This window comes from Oncorhynchus masou, chromosome 6, assembly GCF_036934945.1.
Source record: "Oncorhynchus masou masou isolate Uvic2021 chromosome 6, UVic_Omas_1.1, whole genome shotgun sequence".
Taxonomy (NCBI): domain Eukaryota; kingdom Metazoa; phylum Chordata; class Actinopteri; order Salmoniformes; family Salmonidae; genus Oncorhynchus; species Oncorhynchus masou.
Genome location: NC_088217.1, coordinates 15,113,961 through 15,136,200, shown reverse-complemented (window position 1 = coordinate 15,136,200; position 22,240 = coordinate 15,113,961). Strand labels below are relative to the sequence as shown.

General features: G+C 43.0%; 1 protein-coding gene across 1 annotated transcript; it reads left to right on the top strand.

Moving 5' to 3' along the window:
• Nucleotides 1–3,949: 3,949 nt before the first annotated feature.
• LOC135541398 (stathmin-3-like) lies at nt 3,950–21,632 on the top strand. The gene is made up of 5 exons (XM_064967610.1): nt 3,950–4,072; nt 17,724–17,819; nt 18,327–18,502; nt 18,684–18,875; nt 19,532–21,632. The coding sequence occupies exons 1-5, from the start codon at nt 4,054–4,056 to the stop codon at nt 19,589–19,591; spliced, it is 543 nt and encodes a 180-aa protein (XP_064823682.1). The 5' UTR covers nt 3,950–4,053; the 3' UTR covers nt 19,592–21,632.
• The last annotated feature ends 608 nt before the right edge of the window (nt 21,633–22,240 follow it).

Sequence of the window (22,240 nt, the reverse complement as noted above, 5' to 3'; positions counted from 1 at the left end):
TGTATCTCTATCTCCAAGATAAAGGATACCAAATGGGAAGAATTCGGTACATGGGTGAGGGGCTTGAGGCTGGCAATGCATTGGGAGGCTCAGCCAGATGGGAGAGAATTGTCCTCTGTGGTTGGAGCACGCACGCAGTGCACAGATGGGACAATAAAGTTCCTGTTCCCCTTGCACCTAACCAGCCCGCCCCTGACAGCGCACTGTTGTCTCAGGTTCCGGACTGTTTATGGGCAAAGGATGTATATGACATAGGGAAGATGAGAGGAGCACCGCCTGTGACCGTCTCTCCTAAAGGCACATATTGACCCCACACAGCGTAGTACCCCTTGCATAAGTAGGCAGAGGCAGGCATTGGCAAAATCCTGACCTCTCTTCTGAGCAGGAGGGCTGTTGTCACCTGTACCGTCATCACCTTGCAACACGCCAATTTGACCTGTTAGAAAAGCATCTGGTGAATGGAGTATGGTACAAGATCTTAGAGCTGTTAACGATGCAGTGTATGCCAGGGCCCCAGATGTGTCAAATCCAGCCACTATCCTTTCTTCTGTCCCGCCAGATTCAAATTGGTTTACAGTTGTTGATTTGGCTAATACCTTTTTTAGCATTCCTGTGCACCCAGATTCTCAGTACTAGTCTGTGTTTTCTTTTCAAAGACAGCGCTATCAGTGGGCGGTTCTGCCCCAAGGTTACGTTGCAAGCCCCTCCACAATGAGCGCCAACTTGCTGCCATTTGTGCCCCCTAAAGGGAGCACTCTTGTTCAGTACATTGACAAACTCCTCCTTTGCTCTCCTGACAAATAATCATGTTAAATTGATACTGTTGCACTGCTAAAATTTCCTAGCTAATAATGGCCACAAGGCCTGAAAAAAACAACGAATGTCAATGTGTCCAACAAACTGTTAAGTATTTAGGCCATGTGATTACACCAGGGGGCAGGAGTCTGGCTACGGACAGGGTTCCTAAACCAAGTACAAAATAACAATGTTGTCACTGCTGAGAATGACAGGCTATTGTAGAGTGTGGTTAATTGATTACTCTGTCAAAATTCTCTCTGATCTCATTCATTTGAAACCCTTGGCCATGGGGATCAGTTTGAGTGCACTAAAGATGGTGAAAACGCGCTAATTCGGCTTAAACGGGCACTCCCGTTGTCACCTTGTTTGGGGTTATCCGATCACTCCAAACCTTTCCATTTGTTCGTTTCAGAAAATAATGGGTTTATGTAATCGGTACTGACACAAACTGTGGTAAGATGAGACCTGTTGGTTTCTACTGGAAACGTTTCCATACTGTCACGCGTGCACTGTTCCCCTGCCTCCGCTCTGTGGCGGCAGCAACGGAGGCAGCGTTGGCCTGTGCTGACATTGTAGCTATGCGGCCATTAACTGTTCATGTGCTTCATTCTGTATTCTTCCTTATCTCACAGGCAAGGACAGAACAACTCACCCCCGTAAGGCTGTTACATTGGAAGAACGTGTTGTTAACACTGCCCCAAGTTACTCTGAAACTCTGCACTGTCTTAAACCCTGCAATCTTACTCCCCACACAGTCTGACGGTGATGCACATGACTGCAGTGAGGTGGTTGACCTCTTTTGTAAACCACATCCTGATCTCCAAGATGGGCCAATTCCTAGCAGTGATTCAATCTATTTTGTGGATGGTTGTGCTTAACGTTCTTCATCAGGTGATCCAGTTGCATCTTATATTGTGTGTACACCCCACAGTATTGAGGAGGCAGTTAGACTGCCCTCCCACTTCTCTGTTAGTGATGTGGACACCAAGGAACTTGAAGCTCTCAACCTGCTCCACTACAGCCCTGTTAATGAGAATGGGGGAGTGCTCGGTCCTCCTTTTCCTGTAGTCCACAATCATCTCCTTTGTCTTGATCACGTTGAGGGAGAGGTTGTTATGCTGGCATCACATGGCCAGGTCTCTGACTTCCTCCCTATAGGCTGTCTTGTTGTTGTCTGTGATCAGGCTTACCACTGTTGTGTCGTCGGCAAACTTAATGATGGTGTTGGAGTCGTGCCTGGCCATGCAGGCGTGGGTGAACAGGGAGTACAGGAGGTGACTGAGCAATCACCCCTGAGGGGCCCTCGTGTTGAGGATCAGCGTTGCGAATGTGTTGCTACCTACCCTTACCATCTGGGGGGCGTCCCATCAGGAAGTCCAAGATCCAGTTGCAGAGGGAGGTGTTTAGTCCCAGGGTCTTTACTTAGTTATAAGCTTTGAGGACACTATGGTGTTGAATGCTGAGCTGTAGTCAATGAATAGCATTCTCACATAGATGTTCCTTTCGTCCAGGTGGGAAAAGGCAGTGTGGAGTGCAATAGATATTGCATCATCTGTGGATCTGTTGGGGCAGTATGCAAATTGGAGTGGGTCTAGGGTTTCTGGCATAATGGTGTTGATGTGAGCCATGACCAGCCTTCATGGCTACAGACGTGAGTGCCGTGGGTCAGTAGTCATTTAGGCAGGTTACCTTAGTGTTCTTGGGCACAGGGACTATAGTGGTCTGCTTGAAACATGTTGGTATTACAGACTCAGTCAGGGACAGTTTGAAAATGTCAGTGAAGACACTTTCCAGTTTGTCAGCGCATGCTCGAGTACACATCCTGGTAATCCGTCTGGCCGTGCGGCCTTGTGAATGTTGACCTGTTTAAAGATCTTACTCACATCGGCTACGGAGAGTGTGATCACAGTCTTCTGGAACAGCTGATGCTCTCATGCATGCTTCAGTGTTGCTTGCCTCGAAGCGAGCATAGAAGTAATTTAAATAGTCTGGTAGGCTTGCGTCACTGGTCAGCTCACGGCTGTGCCTCCCTTTGTAGTCTGTAATAGTTTGCAAACCCTGCCACATCAGACGAGTGTCCGACACATCTGACAGTGATGTTTTGCTTATAATGTGATTTCATTGGTGTGAAGCCAAATCCAAACTGGCCTCTCCTGTTTGGCTAACTCTGATATATTTTTATCCAGGGAGGCTAAATGCTTGCTGGCATCAATCATACAAATGCTCTAACGCCAACATACTATTTTGTTTCAGACAGCACGCAAGAGGTATTGGAGCACATCTCGGTCCAAGAGGCTTCTAAACAGCTTCTTCCCCTAAGACATGATACTCTAATCAAATGGCTACCCAGTCTATTTGCACCCCCCCCCCCCCTCTTTCACACTGCTGCTGCTCTGCCTACATGTACCTCAATTAACCGGTGCCCCCGAACATTGACTCTATACTAGTAGCCCCTGTATATAGCCTCGCTATTGTTATTTTACTGCAGCTCTTTAATTATTTGTTACTTTTATTTCTTGTTTTTTTAGGTATTTTTCTAAAAACGGCATTGGTTAAGGGCTTTCTATGTAACCTTTTCACAGTAAGTGTCACACCTGTCCTCGTGACTGTCTCCACCCCCCTCCAGGTGTCGCCCATCTTATTTTTAGTACCCGTTTTTTCTCCCCAATTTCATGGTTTCCAATTGGTAGTTACAGTCTTGTCTCATCGCTGCAACTCCCGTACGGACTCGGGAGAGGGCGAAGGTTGAGAGCCACGCGTCCTCCGAAACACAACCCAACCAAGCCACACTGCTTCACAATGTACATCCAACCCGGACGCCAGCCACACCAATGTGTCGGAGGAAACACCGTACACCTGGCGACCTGGTCAGCCTAGTCAGCCGCTCAAACCCGGACGACGCTGGGCCAATTGTGCGTCGCCCCATGTCAGAGATATCTCCACTTAAATCACTGTAGATGAAGCGGAGGAGACGTGGATTGTGTATGTGTGCCATTCAGTGGGGGAATGGGCAAGACAAAATATTTACTGTATGTGCCACCCCCCCCCCCCACCCCCACCCAGGTTGCAGCAGCCCCTAGTGCTGAACCGGCTGCACAATGTTAACGCAGCCACGCAGAAAAGCTTGTGCACTGCGCCACTCGTGGGCAGATATATACACTCAGCCCTCTGTCTCTCCTTCTCCTCCTCCTCACTCACATTCTCTCTTCTCCTCCATCAGGCAACATCCTGCTCTCGCCTCCATCTCCAGCAACCATGTCCAGCACTGTATCAGGTAAGGCATATGTTACAACCTATTGTTTATAAAAGGGGGGATATGTATTTATCAGATAAAATCCTTCTGTTGTATGTTTTAGATGGAATATCTAGATGTTATTGGAGATGTGCTGATGGGTATTTTGATATGTATTGCTCAAATAGGTTCTTCATTTTACATGTAAAATAGATGTTCAGAGCATGTTTTGTTTGATCTAATGTCTGGCCACATCAAATTCCACCATTCATGAATGGATGAGATCTAGGTTTCACATTTGTTTCATTTGAGTGCTTCTAAAGGTCGTATGTTGAAACTGAGTATTTTTCTCTAAAATGACTTTGTGTGGATTATTTCAGGGGATCAGATGGTTTCCATTTGTGATTAGAGATCTCAGGGATTTACCTCCAGTCATACCAAGGGCTGCGTCTCAATTGGTACCTTATTCCTTATGTAATGCACTACCTTTGACTAGGGCCCCAGGGGGAATTGAGACACAGCCAAGGTGTGCCTGCTGGTAAACTGCCGGCTTGATGACGCAGATCTGAAGCAGTAAAAAAGGAATCTCACATTGCATCTTGCAGTGCACGCAGCAGATTATACAGTTCAAATTCTAGGTCCTATACAGTTCATTATATAGGAATCACCAGGGTGTAAACCTCTGACAAAACTATGGTACAGTATCGGATACAAAATATTATATTGAATTCATCTGATTTGATATAGTTTGATACTGACCTTTATTGGCTAATCCCTCTTGATCATGACATTTCACTTTTGTGTGTGTGTGTGTGTGTGTGTGTGTGTGTGTGTGTGTGTGTGTGTGTGTGTGTGTGTGTGTGTGTGTGTGTGTGTGTGTGTGTGTGTGTGTGTGTGGGGGGGGGGTGGGGGGGGAGCATTTTAAAGTGTGTTGAATATGATAGTGAATGAATGGTCTTTGAAAGGCCTAATGGGTTAAGTTGGCATGTGGGTAATTTGCAGTGATCTCTGACATGATTAACCCATCCAATTAGACATGTACATAGGTTGTCAGTTCAGTTGGATGTCATATACATTTTCAGCCCGAAAAGTTAAATCCAACATTTCTGTTATTATGAATTGTAATTTGCAACCTTATATTTAAAATACAAAAATGTTCCTTAACTATTGATCAAATCAAATCAAATGTATTTATATAGCCCTTCGTACATCAGCTGATATCTCAAAGTGCTGTACAGAAACCCAGCCTAAAACCCCAAACAGCAAGCAATGCAAGTGTAGAAGCACGGTGGCTAGGAAAAACTCCCTAGAAAGGCCAAAACCTTGGAAGAAACCTAGAGAGGAACCAGGCTATGTGGGGTGGCCAGTCCTCTTCTGGCTGTGCCAGGTGGAGATTATAACAGAACATGGCCAAGATGTTCAAATGTTCTTAAATGACCAGCATGGTCCAATAATAATAAGGCAGAACAGTTGAAACTGGAGCAGGAGCACGGCCAAGCGGACTGGGGACAGCAAGGACTCATCATGTCAGGTTGTCCTGAGGCATAGTTCTAGGGCTCAGGTCCTCCGAGAGAGAGAAAGAAAGAGATAATTAGAGAGAGCACACTTAAATTCACACAGGACACCGAATAGGACAGCAGAAGTACTCCAGATATAACAAACTGACCCTAGCCCCTCGACACATAAACTACTGCAGCATAAATACTGGAGGCTGAGACAGGAGGGGTCAGGAGACACTGTGGCCCCATCTGAGGACACCCCCGGACAGGGCCAAACAGGAAGGATGTAACCCCACCCACTTTGCCAAAGCACAGCCCCCACACCACTAGAGGGATATCTTTATTGATGGCCTATTGCAACCCCCATGGGCCACCGCATTAACACGAGGGATATTAACCAGCGCTAACTCAGTGTTCCATGCTCTGTGCAGCTTCTTTATGTCTTGTCCTTCCATTCATCTGTTCAGACAGATTAGTCTCATCTCTGTCTGAACATTGAACCAACAGTATAATAGCTCCACGCTTGATTGAGGAAAAAGACAATAGGCACCTCATTTACAACAGCTATAGGATCTGGAAGCATCATTCCCCATGCATCCAGCTAAAAGTCAGGCAGATTAACAACAATACTAATTTCACCACTTTTTCATCAAAGAATAACAGTTCTCTGCACAGGTATTACGGATGAAGTATATATACAGCACGGGAAAAAGTAGTAAACATCTTATGGCAATGTGGATTATCATCCTTTCTTGTCATTACTGTTGTTACAGTGTCAAAAGAATGTCTCAAGTATCCGTTTACATAACAATATCCTGTCAGTCAATAATGTATTTTGTGGGAGTATGATATCATCCTAACCGCTGTGCTCTCAAAGCTTCAGGGTGGTTGTACGAGGCTAGTATACTGTACATTCACATTAGTGATCTTTTAGCTAAAACCATGGTAAATATACATTTTAAATCATGTTAATAGGACGTTCATAGTATCCGTTTATGAAATTGAAGCGCTTGATCAACATAAATCCCCAAAACCTCAGGGAATCGCTAAAACATTTATTTGCAGAAACCCAGTGAATTATGCATTTGCTTATAGCTTATGGCCCTGGTGGCCTAGCCATGATCATTCAGCTAGTGATACTCTTTTTGTGGTTTGAACCTGTTCTCAAACACACAGATTGTTATATGCTACTGGTTAAACACACCTCTATCACACAGTAGGGAGTCAAAAGGAAAGACTATAGGAGAAAAGAGATGCATGTGAATGTGTCTAATTTATGCCCAGATTGTCAAGCAAGACAAGAGTTCACATTCTGAAAATGAATCACTGAAACATTTCCTTCATCTCCTAAACAAACCTTGAAATATGTCAGTTATATTTTCAACCTAAAAATATGTTGTGATTAGATAGAGTGCAGCAACGCCCGGAAGGGACTTTTCGTGGCAGGTTAGGAGAGCAGCTTAGCTAATGCAATTAAAATTGTATGACTGCCTTAATTTCACTGGACCCCTGGAAGAGCAGCTACTGCCTTGGCAGGAACTAATGGAGATCCATAATAAATACAAATACAAACCCTATGTTACATCTGCTCCTGCCACACCCTATACTGCTCATCCTGTGTCTCCTTGACCTGCCACCACTCCCCCAGTACTCTCTCCCTCTCCCCCGCTCTGTGTGTGTGTGTGATTGTGTGGTCGGAGACAGGTGTGCTGGAGTCAGAGCAGATCCCCACCAGCTGCAACCTGTTCCATAATCAAGACCTCTACAAATACTTAGTCCTGCCACTTCCACACTACCAGATCGTAATCTCTGCTCAGTCAGTCTACGTTTCTAGCCGTTTGTTACTATTTAGATCCTGTTATCCTGTTGTGCCTGTTTTCCTTGCCTGACACGGTTTTCCTCTCCACTACAGTCCTGCCCCCCTACTTTGGTCCCTGTATCCAGTCCCATATGGATTCCCCTCCGGACCTGCTTACCCTATCCCAACCCCTCCCCCTCCAGCCTCAGCCAACCTGGTTTCCTGCAACCCACCTGAGCTTCCCCTGGCCTGCACTCCATCTTCCCCCCGTGTTTCAATAAATACCATGGCTACTTCATCCCAGTCTCATCGTCTGAGTCTGCTCTTGGGTTTCCCTGTTCCACTCCGTGTAACACACTAACCCTTTTTCTAACCTTAACCCCAGTCTCCTAATCTGCTACGTTAATTCTCCTAACGTGCTGCGTACGTTCTCTTAACCTCCTAAAAAGTAAATTCTGGTATTAGTAAATTCTGGTCAACCTAGTCAGCTCCCTGAAAATGACCTGGTATACAAGGCGGCCATTTTGAAGTATTTTGGGGGAATATTGACTTACAACTCACACAGTAGGTGTCTCATTAGGCGTTCAGTTTTTTCCAAAGAGGTTTAGTTTTCAAGTCCTCCTTTGTCACATTAGGTACATAACAATATACAGTATGTCATAGATCCATAGGCTTCTCAGCTCATCATTTGAGAGAGAGAGAGAGAGAGAGAGAGAGAGAGAGAGAGAGAGACAGACAGGTGTAGTCTGTTTAGTCTCTCTCACTCTCTCTCACTCTTTGTAATATACAGTGAAGGCTGCAGATGGGCAATCTGCAGTGAAATGACATGTTTTCGGCCTGGGGCTGAGAGGCTGGATATGATTCACCACTATGTCCTCTACAGCTCAGATCTGTTTTAATAGAGCTCACAGAGGTAACAATATACAGCTTAGTTCTGTTTTAATAGAGCTCACAGAGGTAACAATATACAGCTTTGTTCTGTTTTAATAGAGCTCACAGAGGTAACAATATACAGCTTTGTTCTGTTTTAATAGAGCTCACAGAGGTAACAATATACAGCTTAGTTCTGTTTTAATAGAGCTCACAGAGGTAACAATAGACAGCTTTGTTCTGTTTTAATAGAGCTCACAGAGGTAACAATATACAGCTTAGTTCTGTTTTAATAGAGCTCACAGAGGAAACAATATACAGCTTAGTTCTGTTTTAATAGAGCTCACAGAGGTAACAATATACAGCTTAGTTCTGTTTTAATAGAGCTCACAGAGGAAACAATATACAGCTTAGTTCTGTTTTAATAGAGCTCACAGAGGTAACAATATACAGCTTAGTTCTGTTTTAATAGAGCTCACAGAGGTAACAATAGACAGCTTAGTTCTGTTTTAATAGAGCTCACAGAGGTAACAATATACAGCTTAGTTCTGTTTTAATAGAGCTCACAGAGGTAACAATATACAGCTTAGTTATGTTTTAATAGAGCTCACAGAGGTAACAATATACAGCTTAGTTCTGTTTTAATAGAGCTCACAGAGGTAACAATATATCGCTTAGTTCTGTTTTAATAGAGCTCACAGAGGTAACAATAGACAGCTTAGTTCTGTTTTAATAGAGCTCACAGAGGTAACAATATACAGCTTATATACAATATACAGCTCAGAGGTAATAATATGGCTGTATCAGTCCAAGGCTATTCCCTTAGGGATTTGTCTGTCTAGAGAGGGGTCATTTTTCAGCCAAAGAGCCATGCTGTTTCTCCAGGCCGTTTCATAGATAGCTGACCACAGGGACTGATGTATGAAGATGTCACGCCCTGACCATAGTTTGCTTTGTATGTGTATATGTTTTGTTTGGTCAGGGTGTGATCTGAGTGGGCATTCTATGTTGTATGTCTAGTTTGTCTGTTTCTGTGTTTGGCCTGATATGGTTCTCAATCAGAGGCAGGTGTTAGTCATTGTCTCTGATTGGGAACCATATTTAGGTAGCCTGTTTTGTCGTTGTGGGTGATTGTCTATGTTAGTTGCTTGTATCAGCACATTTGGTATATAGCTTCACGGTCGTTGTCCATTTATTGTTTTGTTCAGTTTACTTTGTTTTCGTCATCCATTAAAATGATGCATTCACACCATGCTGCGCTTTGGTCCACTTCTTACGACGATCGTGACAGAAGATAAAACCATGATCCATCTCTGTGGAGGTACTGAACATTTGGTCCTGTCAGAAGCTGCCCTCTGGTATTCTAGGGTACAGTTCTATAATTTTTGTGCATACTACCCCCTCTCCACACGTATGCACGCACACATGCAAGAACACCCTAACCCTAAAATTATCCTAGCTCCTGACCCTAGCTCCTGACCTTAAATTTAATCCTAGCTCCTAACCCTAGCTCCTGACCCTAAACCTAACCCTAGCTCCTGACCCTAAAATGAATCCTAGCCCCTAGCTCCTAACCCTAGCTCCTAACCCTAAAATGAACCCTAACACACACACACACACGCACAAGCAAACACATATACACATATTTTCCTGAGTGGGTCTAATGTGCATCGTACTCAGCTGAGCGTGTCAATAATTGATGATGGTGCCTGTGAGGATGCCCTTTATCCGTGATGTAAGCAAGGAACATAAAACTATCTGCTCCACTGTTATTACATCACTAGGCCATTAACTGTAATGCATCTTGCCATCTTGATGTAATAAATATATCACGAGCCACTTCAAACAATGCCACTTTATATAACGTTTACATACCCTACATTGCTCATCTCATATGTATATACTGTACTCTATACCATCTACTGCATCTTGCCTATGCCATTCGGCCATCACTCATTCATATATTTTTATGTCCATATTCTTATTCATTCCTTTACACTTGTGTGTATAAGTTAGTTGTTGTGAAATTGTTAGGTTAGATTACTTGTTAGATATTACTGCATGGTCGGAACTAGAAGCACAAGCATTTTGCTACACTCGCATTAACATTTGTTAACCATGTGTATGTGACAAATAAAATTTGATTTGTATATCTAAATAGCGTTATGTATGTATTGATGATGATGATTGAATGTTGTGTCTAGGGTTGATCCCACCTTGAGTTGAACGATTGTTGTCCAAGGTCCTTTTGGGACTTTATCACGCTCTCTTGTCCCACGCACTTTCATTTGTTAACTACAGTGCATTGCCCATTGAGAATTGTTGTGAGAAACACCTTGAAACGTCAACAAACATAGAACAGTATGCATTTTCATGGACGGCTCAAGCTATTTGGGGCCCAAAGCAGGATTTGAGTTCGGGTTAGATTAGGGCACAGTGTGGATTGTTTGAATAGTGGCCATGGACAGAGAGTACACACTTATGGCTAAGGGTTGTACTTCTCAAACCATAGTAATAATGAATCACCACAGAACTATTCCAATTACAATGAATCACTAGTGATTCATTGTAATTGGAATATATATATATAGTGCTTAATTCAAGTAGTACTTGAGTACTTGAGATTAAATGAACCATTTAATGACAATACTTGACACACTGCTGCCATTCTGTTTATTATCTATGCATAGTCACTTTAACTCTACCTACATGTACATATTACCTCAATTACCTCAACTAACCAGTGGCCCAGCACATGGACTCTGTACCGGCACCCCCTGTATAAAGCCTCCCTATTGTTATTTTTGTCTTGCATTTCACTGTAAGGTGATACCTGTTGTATTCGGCGCATATGACAAATAACACTTGATTTGACTTGTATGTGGTATGATTTGAATAATGAATGACGAATCAGAATGAAGAAACTGATAAATAGATATGGATTTGTCGGTGAAAAGAGGCCCTTGAATAGCCCGATAGCCAGTTGTTATTGTTGGGGCACAGTACTAGAGGTAGACCACAGCCTCAGGGTGTTCTGTCTATGCCTGCTGCTTCAGACATGGCCTCCTCTAGCTGATAGAGAGAACCTGTTTCCTGCCTAGCAGCCAGAGATGGCATCTTGGCAGCACACTGTAATTGTAGACATTTTTAGGAGCACTGAACTCACAGACACACAAGCTACCCCTCCACTCTCTCTCTATCTAGCTCTCTCTCTCGCGCTCCCTCTCTCTCTCTCTCGCTCTCTCGCTCTCTCACTCACTCGAATGTACACACACACACACACACCCTCCGTCTCTGAGCTGCTGATTTGAGTAGTACTGCTGCAGTGAGTGGAGAGAAAGGGAGGGTTGGGTTGGGTTTGCACTCTGCCTAGCTAAGACTGCGATTTCCAGAGTGCCTTGCTGCCGCCCACGCCCATCAGACATCTACCCGCAGTGACAATGCATTCAACTCGGCACAGCACGAACCCACTGACCCACATACTGTGTCGCCCGGGAAATGGTGCCTGTGTGTGCCATTGTCTGATTACATCCGCCTCTATTCAATTACCTGGGGTGTCTGTGAGAAATTACGAACATGCATTCAATGATAAAAAAGTAAATTAATCTAAGTATACGGTTTCTTAAAGCAGGAAGACTGTTCCTTTGGACTCCTGCTAGATAACACCTGCCTGGATTTGATTATAAAGTTCATTGTGTCATCCTAACATTTCTCTATGACTGCTGCCTGACTGTGTCCAACACCTAACAACAACAACAAAAAAGTCAAACAATGAGGATGCACTCTGCATATTTTCACAACGTTATTTTGATATGAGGAAATCTCTGTGGCTTCCCCCTCCCAAGGCAGGCTACATATCAACACAATGACTGGATCTTTGCGGTATTTTAGATTGTTTAGATATTTTTTAGATATGATTCATTTGGATAAAGTGTTATTTTGGGGAGAGGAAATGAGTAATACACATGCATAACAATTACCTCTATAAAGGTGATATAAACGCTAGCATAGTGTTTGTTGTACATTGATAAGATGTGCTGTTCATACTCTACTGGGGTGATTTATGTTCATACAGCGTCATGACTCATGTCAGAGAAAAGCTAACGTTTGTGTCAGTTGTGGGCCAACCAGTATGTCCAGATCTAACACTGTGTTGTATACACAAAAATAATGGTTCTAAACAGTACCAGATAGGGATTATTTGGCTTACAAATATTGTTTAACCTTTTTTTGGTGCTATATAGAACCCTTTTTAAAAAGCTCTAAAAAGAACCATGCTCATAAGGTTCTAAATGGAACCTGTATGGTGCTATAAAAAATGTAAAACTTTCCTAAGGTTCTATAATGAACCATTAAATACGATTATATAAAGCACCAAAAAGGGGTTCTACTATGGTTACAACCCTGATTGGGGCTATATAGAACACTTTTTGGGGTTCTTTATAGAACCTTTATGGAGAATGTTTTTTTGTTGTTTTTAAATAAGAATTAATAAAGCACCAAAAGGGGGTTCTACTATGGTTACAAATCCTGATTGGGGCTATATAGAACACTTTTTGGGGTTCTTTATAGAACCTTTATAGAGAATGTTTTTTTATACCTTTACTTAACTAGTCAAGTCAGTTAAGAACTATTTTTTTTATTTTCAATCACAGCCTAGGAACAGTGGGTTAACTGCCTTGTTCAGGGGCAGAACGACAGATTCAGCTCGGGGATTCAAACTTGCAACCTTTTGGTTACTAGTCCAACGCTCTAACCACTAGGCTACGCTGACGCCCCAGGTTATATAACAGACCTTTCTCAATCTGATAGGTTCTTTGTGGATCCTTTTGAAGAATCATACAGTTATTTTTTTCATTCTAGTCAGCCATTTTATATTGTTATAATTCCATTGGTGTTATTATTGTGTTAATTCCCAAGTTGTGTTGTTCTGTGAAGGGAGTAGTACAGTCGTGGCCAAAAGTTTTGAGAATGACGTGTCTTTAGATATTTTTGTCAGATGTTACTATGGAATATTGAAGTATAATTACAAGCATTTCATAAGTGCCAAAGGCCTTTATTGACAATTACATGAAGTTGATGCAAAGAGTCAATATTTGCAGTGTTGACCCTTCTTTTTCAAGACCTCTGCAATCAGCCCTGACATGCTGTCAATTAACTTCTGGGCCACATCCTGACTGATGGTAGCCCATTCTTGCATAATCAATGCTTGGAGTTTGTCAGAATATGTGGGTTTTGTTTGTCCACCCGCCTCTTGAAGATTGACCACAAGTTCTCAATGGGATTAAAGGTCTGGGGGGTTTCCTGACCATGGACCCAAAATATCGATGTTTTGTACCCCGAGTCACCTAGTTATCACTTTTGCCTTATGGACAGGTGCTCTATCATGCTGGAAAAGGTATTGTTCATCACCAAACTGTTCCTGGATGGTTTGGAGAAGTTTCTCTCGGAGGATGTGTTGGTACCATTCTTTATTCATGGCTGAGTTCTTCACTCCACCACATCTAATGGACAACAGCACTTAGGCTTATACTTCCAGCTTATACATACTACTGTATATACATTCTACGGACACAGTATATTTTACAATAGTTATCTTTTGTTTGTTTTTAGTCCCATCCTTCAGCTACCATACATTTTAAAGGAGCAAAGAAAACTTTAGTGAACTGTAAAGAACCGTTGAAGAGCTCAAAGGGTTCTTGAGTCCTCATGGTTCCACATAGAACCATCACCCTTCCCAGAACCATTGAGGAACCCTAATATTTTTGTGTGTGGCATATTGAACATTTAGACACTCCTCTCACCTTATTTTGTTGTGCTGGTCAGTAATAGATCAGTGAAGATCTCTCATGATTTTATACAGATACGGGTGTCATTTCTATGAAGTAACTTAAACCCCTGTTGAAAGAGCTTGTGATACTAAAAGTCGCTGCTACAAAGACAAATGAACTTGATGAACCTAGCCAAGTTCAGTTGTGTTGAGGCTATCCTTGCTAACATGGGAAGCCTGGCACATGCGTTGCGTGAGAGCCCTGCTGCTCATCTACGCTATATAAATATTACATGAGCCAAAGCACAGTGAGTCGAGAGGGAGGAGGAGGTTTGCGGCATACAAGTGTGCCAGTTTGTTTCTGCCTCAGTCAACTCCTTCATCGCTGCCCAAACATGATTTGGCATGAAAATGACAAGGGAGTTGACTAAAGCCTGAACAACTTACTTTATGTTCAATGTTGAGTTGGTTGGAAGTATTTTTTCAGCATGAACCAGTTCTATTGTCACTTACTGTCGACGACAATGGAGCAGAACCAACCGCTGACTCCAAATGTCAACATGGTTAGCGTCATTCTCAAACCTGAAACAATACGTTTACTTGAACATCAAGATGTATATTTGTATTTATTGTGGAACCCCATTAGATGTTGCCAAGGCATCAGCAACCCTTCCTCCGGTCCAGCAACATTAAGGCAGTTTTATACAATTTTAAAAACATTGCATTCACAGATTTCACAACACACTGTGTGCCCTCCGGCCCCTACTCCACCACTACCACATACTGTATCTACAGTACTAAATCCATGTGTATGTGTGTGTATAGTGCATATGTTATTGTGTGTGTGTGTGTGTGTGTGTGTGTGTGTGTGTGTGTGTGTGTGTGTGTGTGTGTGTGTGTGTGTGTGTATGCAAGAGGTGTCAAGAGGTGAAACAAAATAGAATTCTCTGCGGTTGTGAATAAACACTTGTTATAACTATATATTATTTACACGAGGCACAGGGTTCAGTGGAGATGCTACTGGCCGCTCGGGCTGTTTTTGTGGCAGTGCTCCCAGTAACTTGACTGACGGCCTCCTTAGTAACTTGTCTGCATGGCCTCCTTAGTAAGTTGACTGAAAGGCCTCCTTCGTAAGTTGACTGACGGCCTCCTTAGTAAGTTAACTGAACGGCCTCCTTAGTAAGTTGACTGAACGGCCTCCTTAGTAAGTTGACTGAACGGCCTCCTTAGTAAGTTGACTGAACGGCCTCCTTAGTAAGTTGACTGAACGGCCTCCTTAGTAAGTTGACTGAACGGCCTCCTTCGTAAGTTGACTGACGGCCTCCTTAGTAAGTTGACTGAACGGCCTCCTTAGTAAGTTGACTGAACGGCCTCCTTAGTAAGTTGACTGAAAGGCCTCCTTAGTAAGTTGACTGAACGGCCTCCTTAGTAAGTTGACTGAACGGCCTCCTTAGTAAGTTGACTGAACGGCCTCCTTAGTAAGTTGACTGAACGGCCTCCTTAGTAAGTTGACTGAAAGGCCTCCTTAGTAAGTTGACTGAACGGCCTCCTTAGTAAGTTGACTGAACGGCCTCCTTAGTAAGTTGACTGAAAGGCCTCCTTAGTAAGTTGACTGAACGGCCTCCTTAGTAAGTTGACTGAACGGCCTCCTTAGTAAGTTGACTGAAAGGCCTCCTTAGTAAGTTGACTGAAAGGCCTCCTTAGTAAGTTGACTGAACGGCCTCCTTAGTAAGTTGACTGAACGGCCTCCTTAGTAAGTTGACTGAACGGCCTCCTTAGTAAGTTGACTGAAAGGCCTCCTTAGTAAGTTGACTGAACGGCCTCCTTAGTAAGTTGACTGAACGGCCTCCTTAGTAAGTTGACTGAACGGCCTCCTTAGTAAGTTGACTGAACGGCCTCCTTAGTAAGTTGACTGAAAGGCCTCCTTAGTAAGTTGACTGAACGGCCTCCTTAGTAAGTTGACTGAACGGCCTCCTTAGTAAGTTGACTGAACGGCCTCCTTAGTAAGTTGACTGAACGGCCTCCTTAGTAACTTGTCTGAACGGCCTCCTTAGTAAGTTGACTGACGGCCTCCTTAGTAACTTGTCTGCACGGCCTCCCTAGTAATTTGGCTGAACGTTTTTTCTGGCAAGCTTCATCATATCATATTCATTCATATCCATTTAGAGTGGAGGGAACCTAACCCACCCACCCACCCACCCACCCACCCACACACACACACACACACACACACACACACACACACACACACACACACACACACACACACACACACACACACACACACACACACACACACACACACACACACACACACACACACACACACACACACACCACAGTCCCAGTGGGTGGAGTTAAGACCAGAGATAAAAGTATATGTATGAATAATTGAGAATACTTCACATTACTGGAAGTCGGGTAAAAAAAAACTTTTTTTTTTTTAATTTATTTATGAAATACCTCCTGGCATGTACAGCATTCGGTAAGTATTCAGACCCATTTACTTTTTCCACATTTTGTTACGTTAAAGCCTTATTCTAAACTTTATTTAAAAAAAAATTCTCATCAATCTACACACGATACCCCAAAATAACAGAGCAAAAACAGGTTTTTATTTATGACGAATAACAAAAGGAAATATAAGTATTCAGGCCCTTTACTTGGTTGCAGCACCTTTGGCAGCGATTACAGCCTCAAGTCTTTTTGAGTATGACGCTACAAGCTTGGCACACCTGTATTTGAGGAGTTTCTCCCATTCTCCCACTCGATCCTGATTAGTCTCTCAGTCGATCCTGATTAGTCTCCCAATCCCTGCCGCTGAAAAACATCACCACAGCATGATGCTGCCACCACCATGCTTCACAGTAGGGATGGTGCCAGGTTTCCTCCAAACGTGATACTTGGCATTCAGGCCAAAGAGTTCAATCTTGTTTCTGCTTCTGGAAGGTTCTACCATCTCCACAGAGGGCCTCTGGAGCTTTGTCAGAGTGACCATTGTTTTCTTGATCACCTCCCTGACCAAGGCCCTTCACCCCGATTGCTCAGTTTGGCCCGGCGGCCACCTCAAGGAAGAGTCTTGATGTTTCCAAACTTCTTCCATTTAACAATGATGGAGGCTACTGTGTTTTTAAGGACCTTCAATGCTGCAGACATTTTGTTGTACCCTTCCCCAGGTCTGTGCCTCGACACAATCCTGTGACGGGGCTCTACGGACAATTCCTTCAACCTCATGGCTTGGCTTTTTGCTCTGACATGCTGTGGGACCTTATGTAGGCAGGTGTGTGCCTTTCCAAATCATGTCAAATCAATTTCATTTACCACAGGTGGACTCCAAGTTCTAGAAACATCTCAAGGATGATCAATGGAAACAGGATGCACCTGAGCTCAATTTCGAGTCTCATCGCAAAGGGTCTGAATACTTATGTAAATAATGTGGGTTTTTTGGGTTTTGCTTTGTCATTATGGAGTATTGTGTGCAGATTAATGAGGGAAAAAAAATTGTTAATACATTTTTGAATAAGGCGTAACCAAATGTGGAAAAAGTCAAGGGATCGGAATATTTTACGAATGCACTGTACAGCCTTGATTCACCATTTTACCATTAGACTGTTCACGCATACATTATCTAGTCATATGACGATATCAGCCAGTTTAGCAAATGCTAAATTACTGTGGCATTCACAATAAATGACATATGCCATTTTAAATGTAAGGATAACCGTGGATGTGTTTTCTCGTCTCCCTGTTTTTCAGCCTACTCCGACAAGATCAAAGAGATGTCCATGCTGTCTCTGATCTGCTCCTGCTTCTACTCACAACCACACCCCAACAGCCTCTACCAATACGGAGGTTAGTAGTAAAGAGCTCTGTGTTTGTCCGTGTCCCATAGAGATTATATAAATTCTGTATATGATCTCTCCACTTGTCTGTCTGTCTGTCTGTCTGTCTGTCTGTCTGTCTGTCTGTCTGTCTGTCTGTCTGTCTGTCTGTCTGTCTGCCTGCCTGTCTGTCTGCCTGTCTGTCTGCCTGCCTGCCTGTCTGTCTGTCTGTCTGTCTGTCTGTCTGTCTGTCTGTCTGTCTGTCTGTCTGTCTCACCTTCTATGTCTGTATGCCTGCCTGTCTGTCTCCCTCCCCTTCTCTGTCTGTCTGCCCTTCTATGTCTGTCTGTCTGCCCTTCAATGTCTGCCCGCCCGCCCGCCCGTCCGTCCGTCCCTCTCTCTCTGTCTCTCTCTCTCTCTCTCTGTCTCTCTTCAAGCTGCTGTGTGTTAGTACCATAGCATGGTGTACAAACAGGCCAGTAATTCTGAGTCCTGGCCGCCAAAGCCTTACTGCCCTAATACCTGCTGTTCTCCACAGACATGGAGGTGAAGTCCCTGAACAAGCGGGCATCCGGCCAGGCCTTCGAGATCATTCTGAAGGCCCCCGCTGACCTCTCTCCGGACAGGCCCCAGCCCCTGCTTTCTGCTCCCAAGAAGGACCTCTCCCCGGACGAGCTCCAGAAGAGGCTGGAAGCTGCGGAGGAGAGGAGGAAGGTAAATGGAGAGCATGACAGAGAATGGGTCAGCATCTCTTCTCACCCTTCGATTCTTCTCACTCTTCACAATCTCTCTCATCATCTATCCGGTTTCCTCTCGCCCTTCTCTCTTTCTCCCTCTTCGCTATCATTGTCTCCTTCTCTCCCTCACCATCTCTCTCCCTCGTCTCTCTCTGCAGTCTCAGGAGGCCCTGGTGCTGAAGCAGCTAGCTGAGAAGCGGGAGCACGAGCGACAGGTGCTCCACAAGGCTGTGGAGGAGAACAACAACTTCAGCAAGATGGCCGAAGAGAAGCTTAACTACAAGATGGAGGTCAACAAAGAGAACCGCGAGGCCCAGCTGAATGCGCTGAAGCAGCGGCTCCGGGCGAAGGTAAGACTGTCAATCAAAGCTATGGCCTAACTTAGAAAAAAGTGTTTTGTGGGTAGAGAGTAGAGTATCCAAAACAGGATTGGAGGTGATCTTTTGATTAGGGGTCTACTGTAATGAAAAAACAAGGAGGACTAAGGCCGTAGACATGGGCATTGTGAATACTTACTGGAGGAGTGTGATGACCTAGCCGCCTTTCTGGCAACAGGAGGATATGCATTAGCATGAAATTATTAGCCTGAACGCCAGTCTGTAAGTGGATGACCAGTCTGTAACTTAAATTGGCAAGGAAACAATTTAGCATTGCTGAATGCAGAAACAATCAGATCCCTCCATTCTTCACTTTTGTTTGATGGCAGTTGATGTTGAAACTCTTACCAGTGTTAATAGAAGAATAAAGGAAAGAAGGGCTCTGAGGAGTATTTCTCTCCACTCATACAGGAGTAATAAAGGCCTTAGTTCACTCATTTTGTGGATTTTTTTAATATATATTTTTTTACTGCAGTACCCTCAACACCCCTACTTCCTGCGACTAAATTTCTGTTTAAAATATGGAAATAAAAAGAGAATAGAGAACAATGGTGGTGACTATGTAAAAGACCTTCTATTGCAGTATTTTATAGCACATCTTCTCTAATTTTCACTTTGTTTCATCACAGGAAATCCATGCCGCTGAGGTCCGTAGAAACAAAGAGCTCCAAGCTGACCTCTGTGGTTGAAAACATTTTCTACAGTTCTGTCAAGAGATTCTCATCTGATGGATTTTGGTTGGAGGAAATGCTACTTTTTAAAATCTCAATGTCTCAAAGGCTCTTGCATTGTTCAGTATACACTGGTTTCACAAGCTAATCATTTACACAGATTGTTTCTCATCTCTGTGTGTATTTTTTTTTTTAAATGACAAACATTTTGAAATGCGATTCACAGTAGGTCAAAGGTCAGATTTACTAAACCTTTGTACCTGTGTTAAGACTGTACCTGTGAGTTCATACAAAGGAACAACATGAAAACAATTGAAAAGTTATTTCTCTGACCTTTTTTTTTTAACCTTTTGTTTAAAATAATTATGTTTGGTACTGTCCAGAAAAATGACCAATTAATTTTTGCACTAGTGTAAATGCTTGGAAAATCTGTCCGTGTCAGATCAAAAAAGCTACTGTAAAAGTGTGGCGTATGGTGAAATATTTGATTGTTTTGGCACATGGGGCAGGTGAGAAGAGCTGGTGTGTGTGTGTGTACATCTTTACCGTTAAATTTCTTTACTGTTAAATTTCTGTGTTGGGGATGTTGGGGATTTTGTACAGATGCTAGTTTTATGCGTGTTCATGCACACCTTTTCAGAAGGGTGTGTGTGCGCCTACGTCAGAGAGAAAGGCTGTGAGTAGATTCAAAACATAGTAGTTCAATAGGTAATGTTCAATTCTCATAGGAAGTCAATGTCTACACTGCATCTGTACTGTGAGTGAATTTGTTTCACATATTTCCAAACTGTCATTATCTTGAAAAATGAGCTTGAGGTCATAACACAATCCCTAATTCTATTGCATAAGGTACTTTATGACATGGGAGTAGAGCCACGCTAAATGGACTCAAGAGTTGCCCCTGTGCTAGAGGCTTGCTCAGACCTCGTGAAACGGGATAATATACCATATTCAGCACAATCTACAGGCAAACACACTAACCTGGCCATTCATCATGTATAGTGACACCCATTGTCAGTTTGTGCAGCTGTCTTCAATCAAACTTGTAAAGTTAATCAATTGAGTGTATAAAATGGAGCATAGTCACATTTAGGCCTCAGTTCAATAAAGTTCAGTATTCACGTTGCTGTAGGTCAGGAAATGAATTAGGTTACGACACATATGTTTAATTTGCTTGAAGAGTGGCTTTCGTTCTCGCTTCAGTTTCATTTCCGAGCTACTGAAATCTCCCACACAGTCTGTTTATTTCTGAGAGTCACTCACTTGTGACTGTTGAGTAAGTGCCACTGTAGGGGACTACATTGAGTAACAAGATGACTCCACGACAGAATGCGGTAGTTAGTTTGCAGTGAGTTAGAGTCAATGTGACAGAACTAGTTTTATGCAAATCATATGCAAATAAGAAGGTTTATGATGTGAAGTTTGGCATGCGATGTAGAGGTATCAAATGCTGACATAGCCTGAATGTATTACAGGACACACTTGCCCTTCTAGCAGCATATAGGCAGGCCTAGGTTACTCGTGCCAGGTTTCCCTATACAGTATTATACAGGGATAATGCTGCGATAATGCTGCTAAGCTTCAGTGGGGTTGCGCTAGGACACACAGTGGGGTTATGCTAGGACACAATCACGTTATGCTGGTGCTTGACTTGGTTGGTTGTCGCCTTGCCTTAAGTAACCTTGACATCGTGCCAACTACTGTTTTAATTATCTTTGTCTAAGATGGGTCCACCAGTCCATTATGCTTACATACACACAGTCTCTGCACATCTGACTCTATGTGAATAACTCAACAATAGCTCACCTTGATACAAGGTCAGCCGTTGTGGCTTGCATATAAAGTCTGATAAACTATAATAAAATTGGTGATACCTTATTTTTTAATTTACATTTGTGACATTTAATAATTTACATATGTATTGTTTACAATTGTAGTAAAATATGTCACATGAGATCTGATATCATAGCTTTCACACGTCTTTGAAAAGCCTGGTAAAAAAAATGATGCTTCAGAATGAATTTCACTGGATCAATAAACCCTTCATCGCACGTTCAAACATTTTTGATTTTCTGGTTCATCCGAAGAGCAGGGCACTGGTGCCAAATCATCCACAGGTAACGAAATGGATGATGAATCATCATGTGATAGTTATCTGCTATTTCCCGGACTATTATCAACGTTTGCATGATTTGTCTGTCATAACGTTTGACCAGTAAAATGTGTTATGCGATAACGGATATAATCGAGGCTCTATAGCAGAGATTATGGAAAAATTCTCTAGTCTTATTCGTATTATTTATCAACTGTATGTTTATACTAGAGTCATTCTGCACAGTATCATATGATGATGCCCTCATGCTGACGCCCAGAATGACAGAAACGAAACTTAACTGCGCATACAATACTAGTGATGGGCATTCCGCGTCTTTTCGGTGTAGGCCAAACGGTTCTTCGTTGAAAATGCTTAAGAATCGACGTACAACCACAAAAAATAGCTAAATTGCATTCAAATAAACGTTTACCTGGCCAAATTAGATGGCCTGCAAAAAAATCTGGACTAGATTGACGCATTCTCCCCCCTATTTGTTGTTTCTGCCCTGAATATTCACCCTCCTTAGATAATTATTTTTTAACTTGTCTGCAGAAAAAAGTTATTTTGTGCTC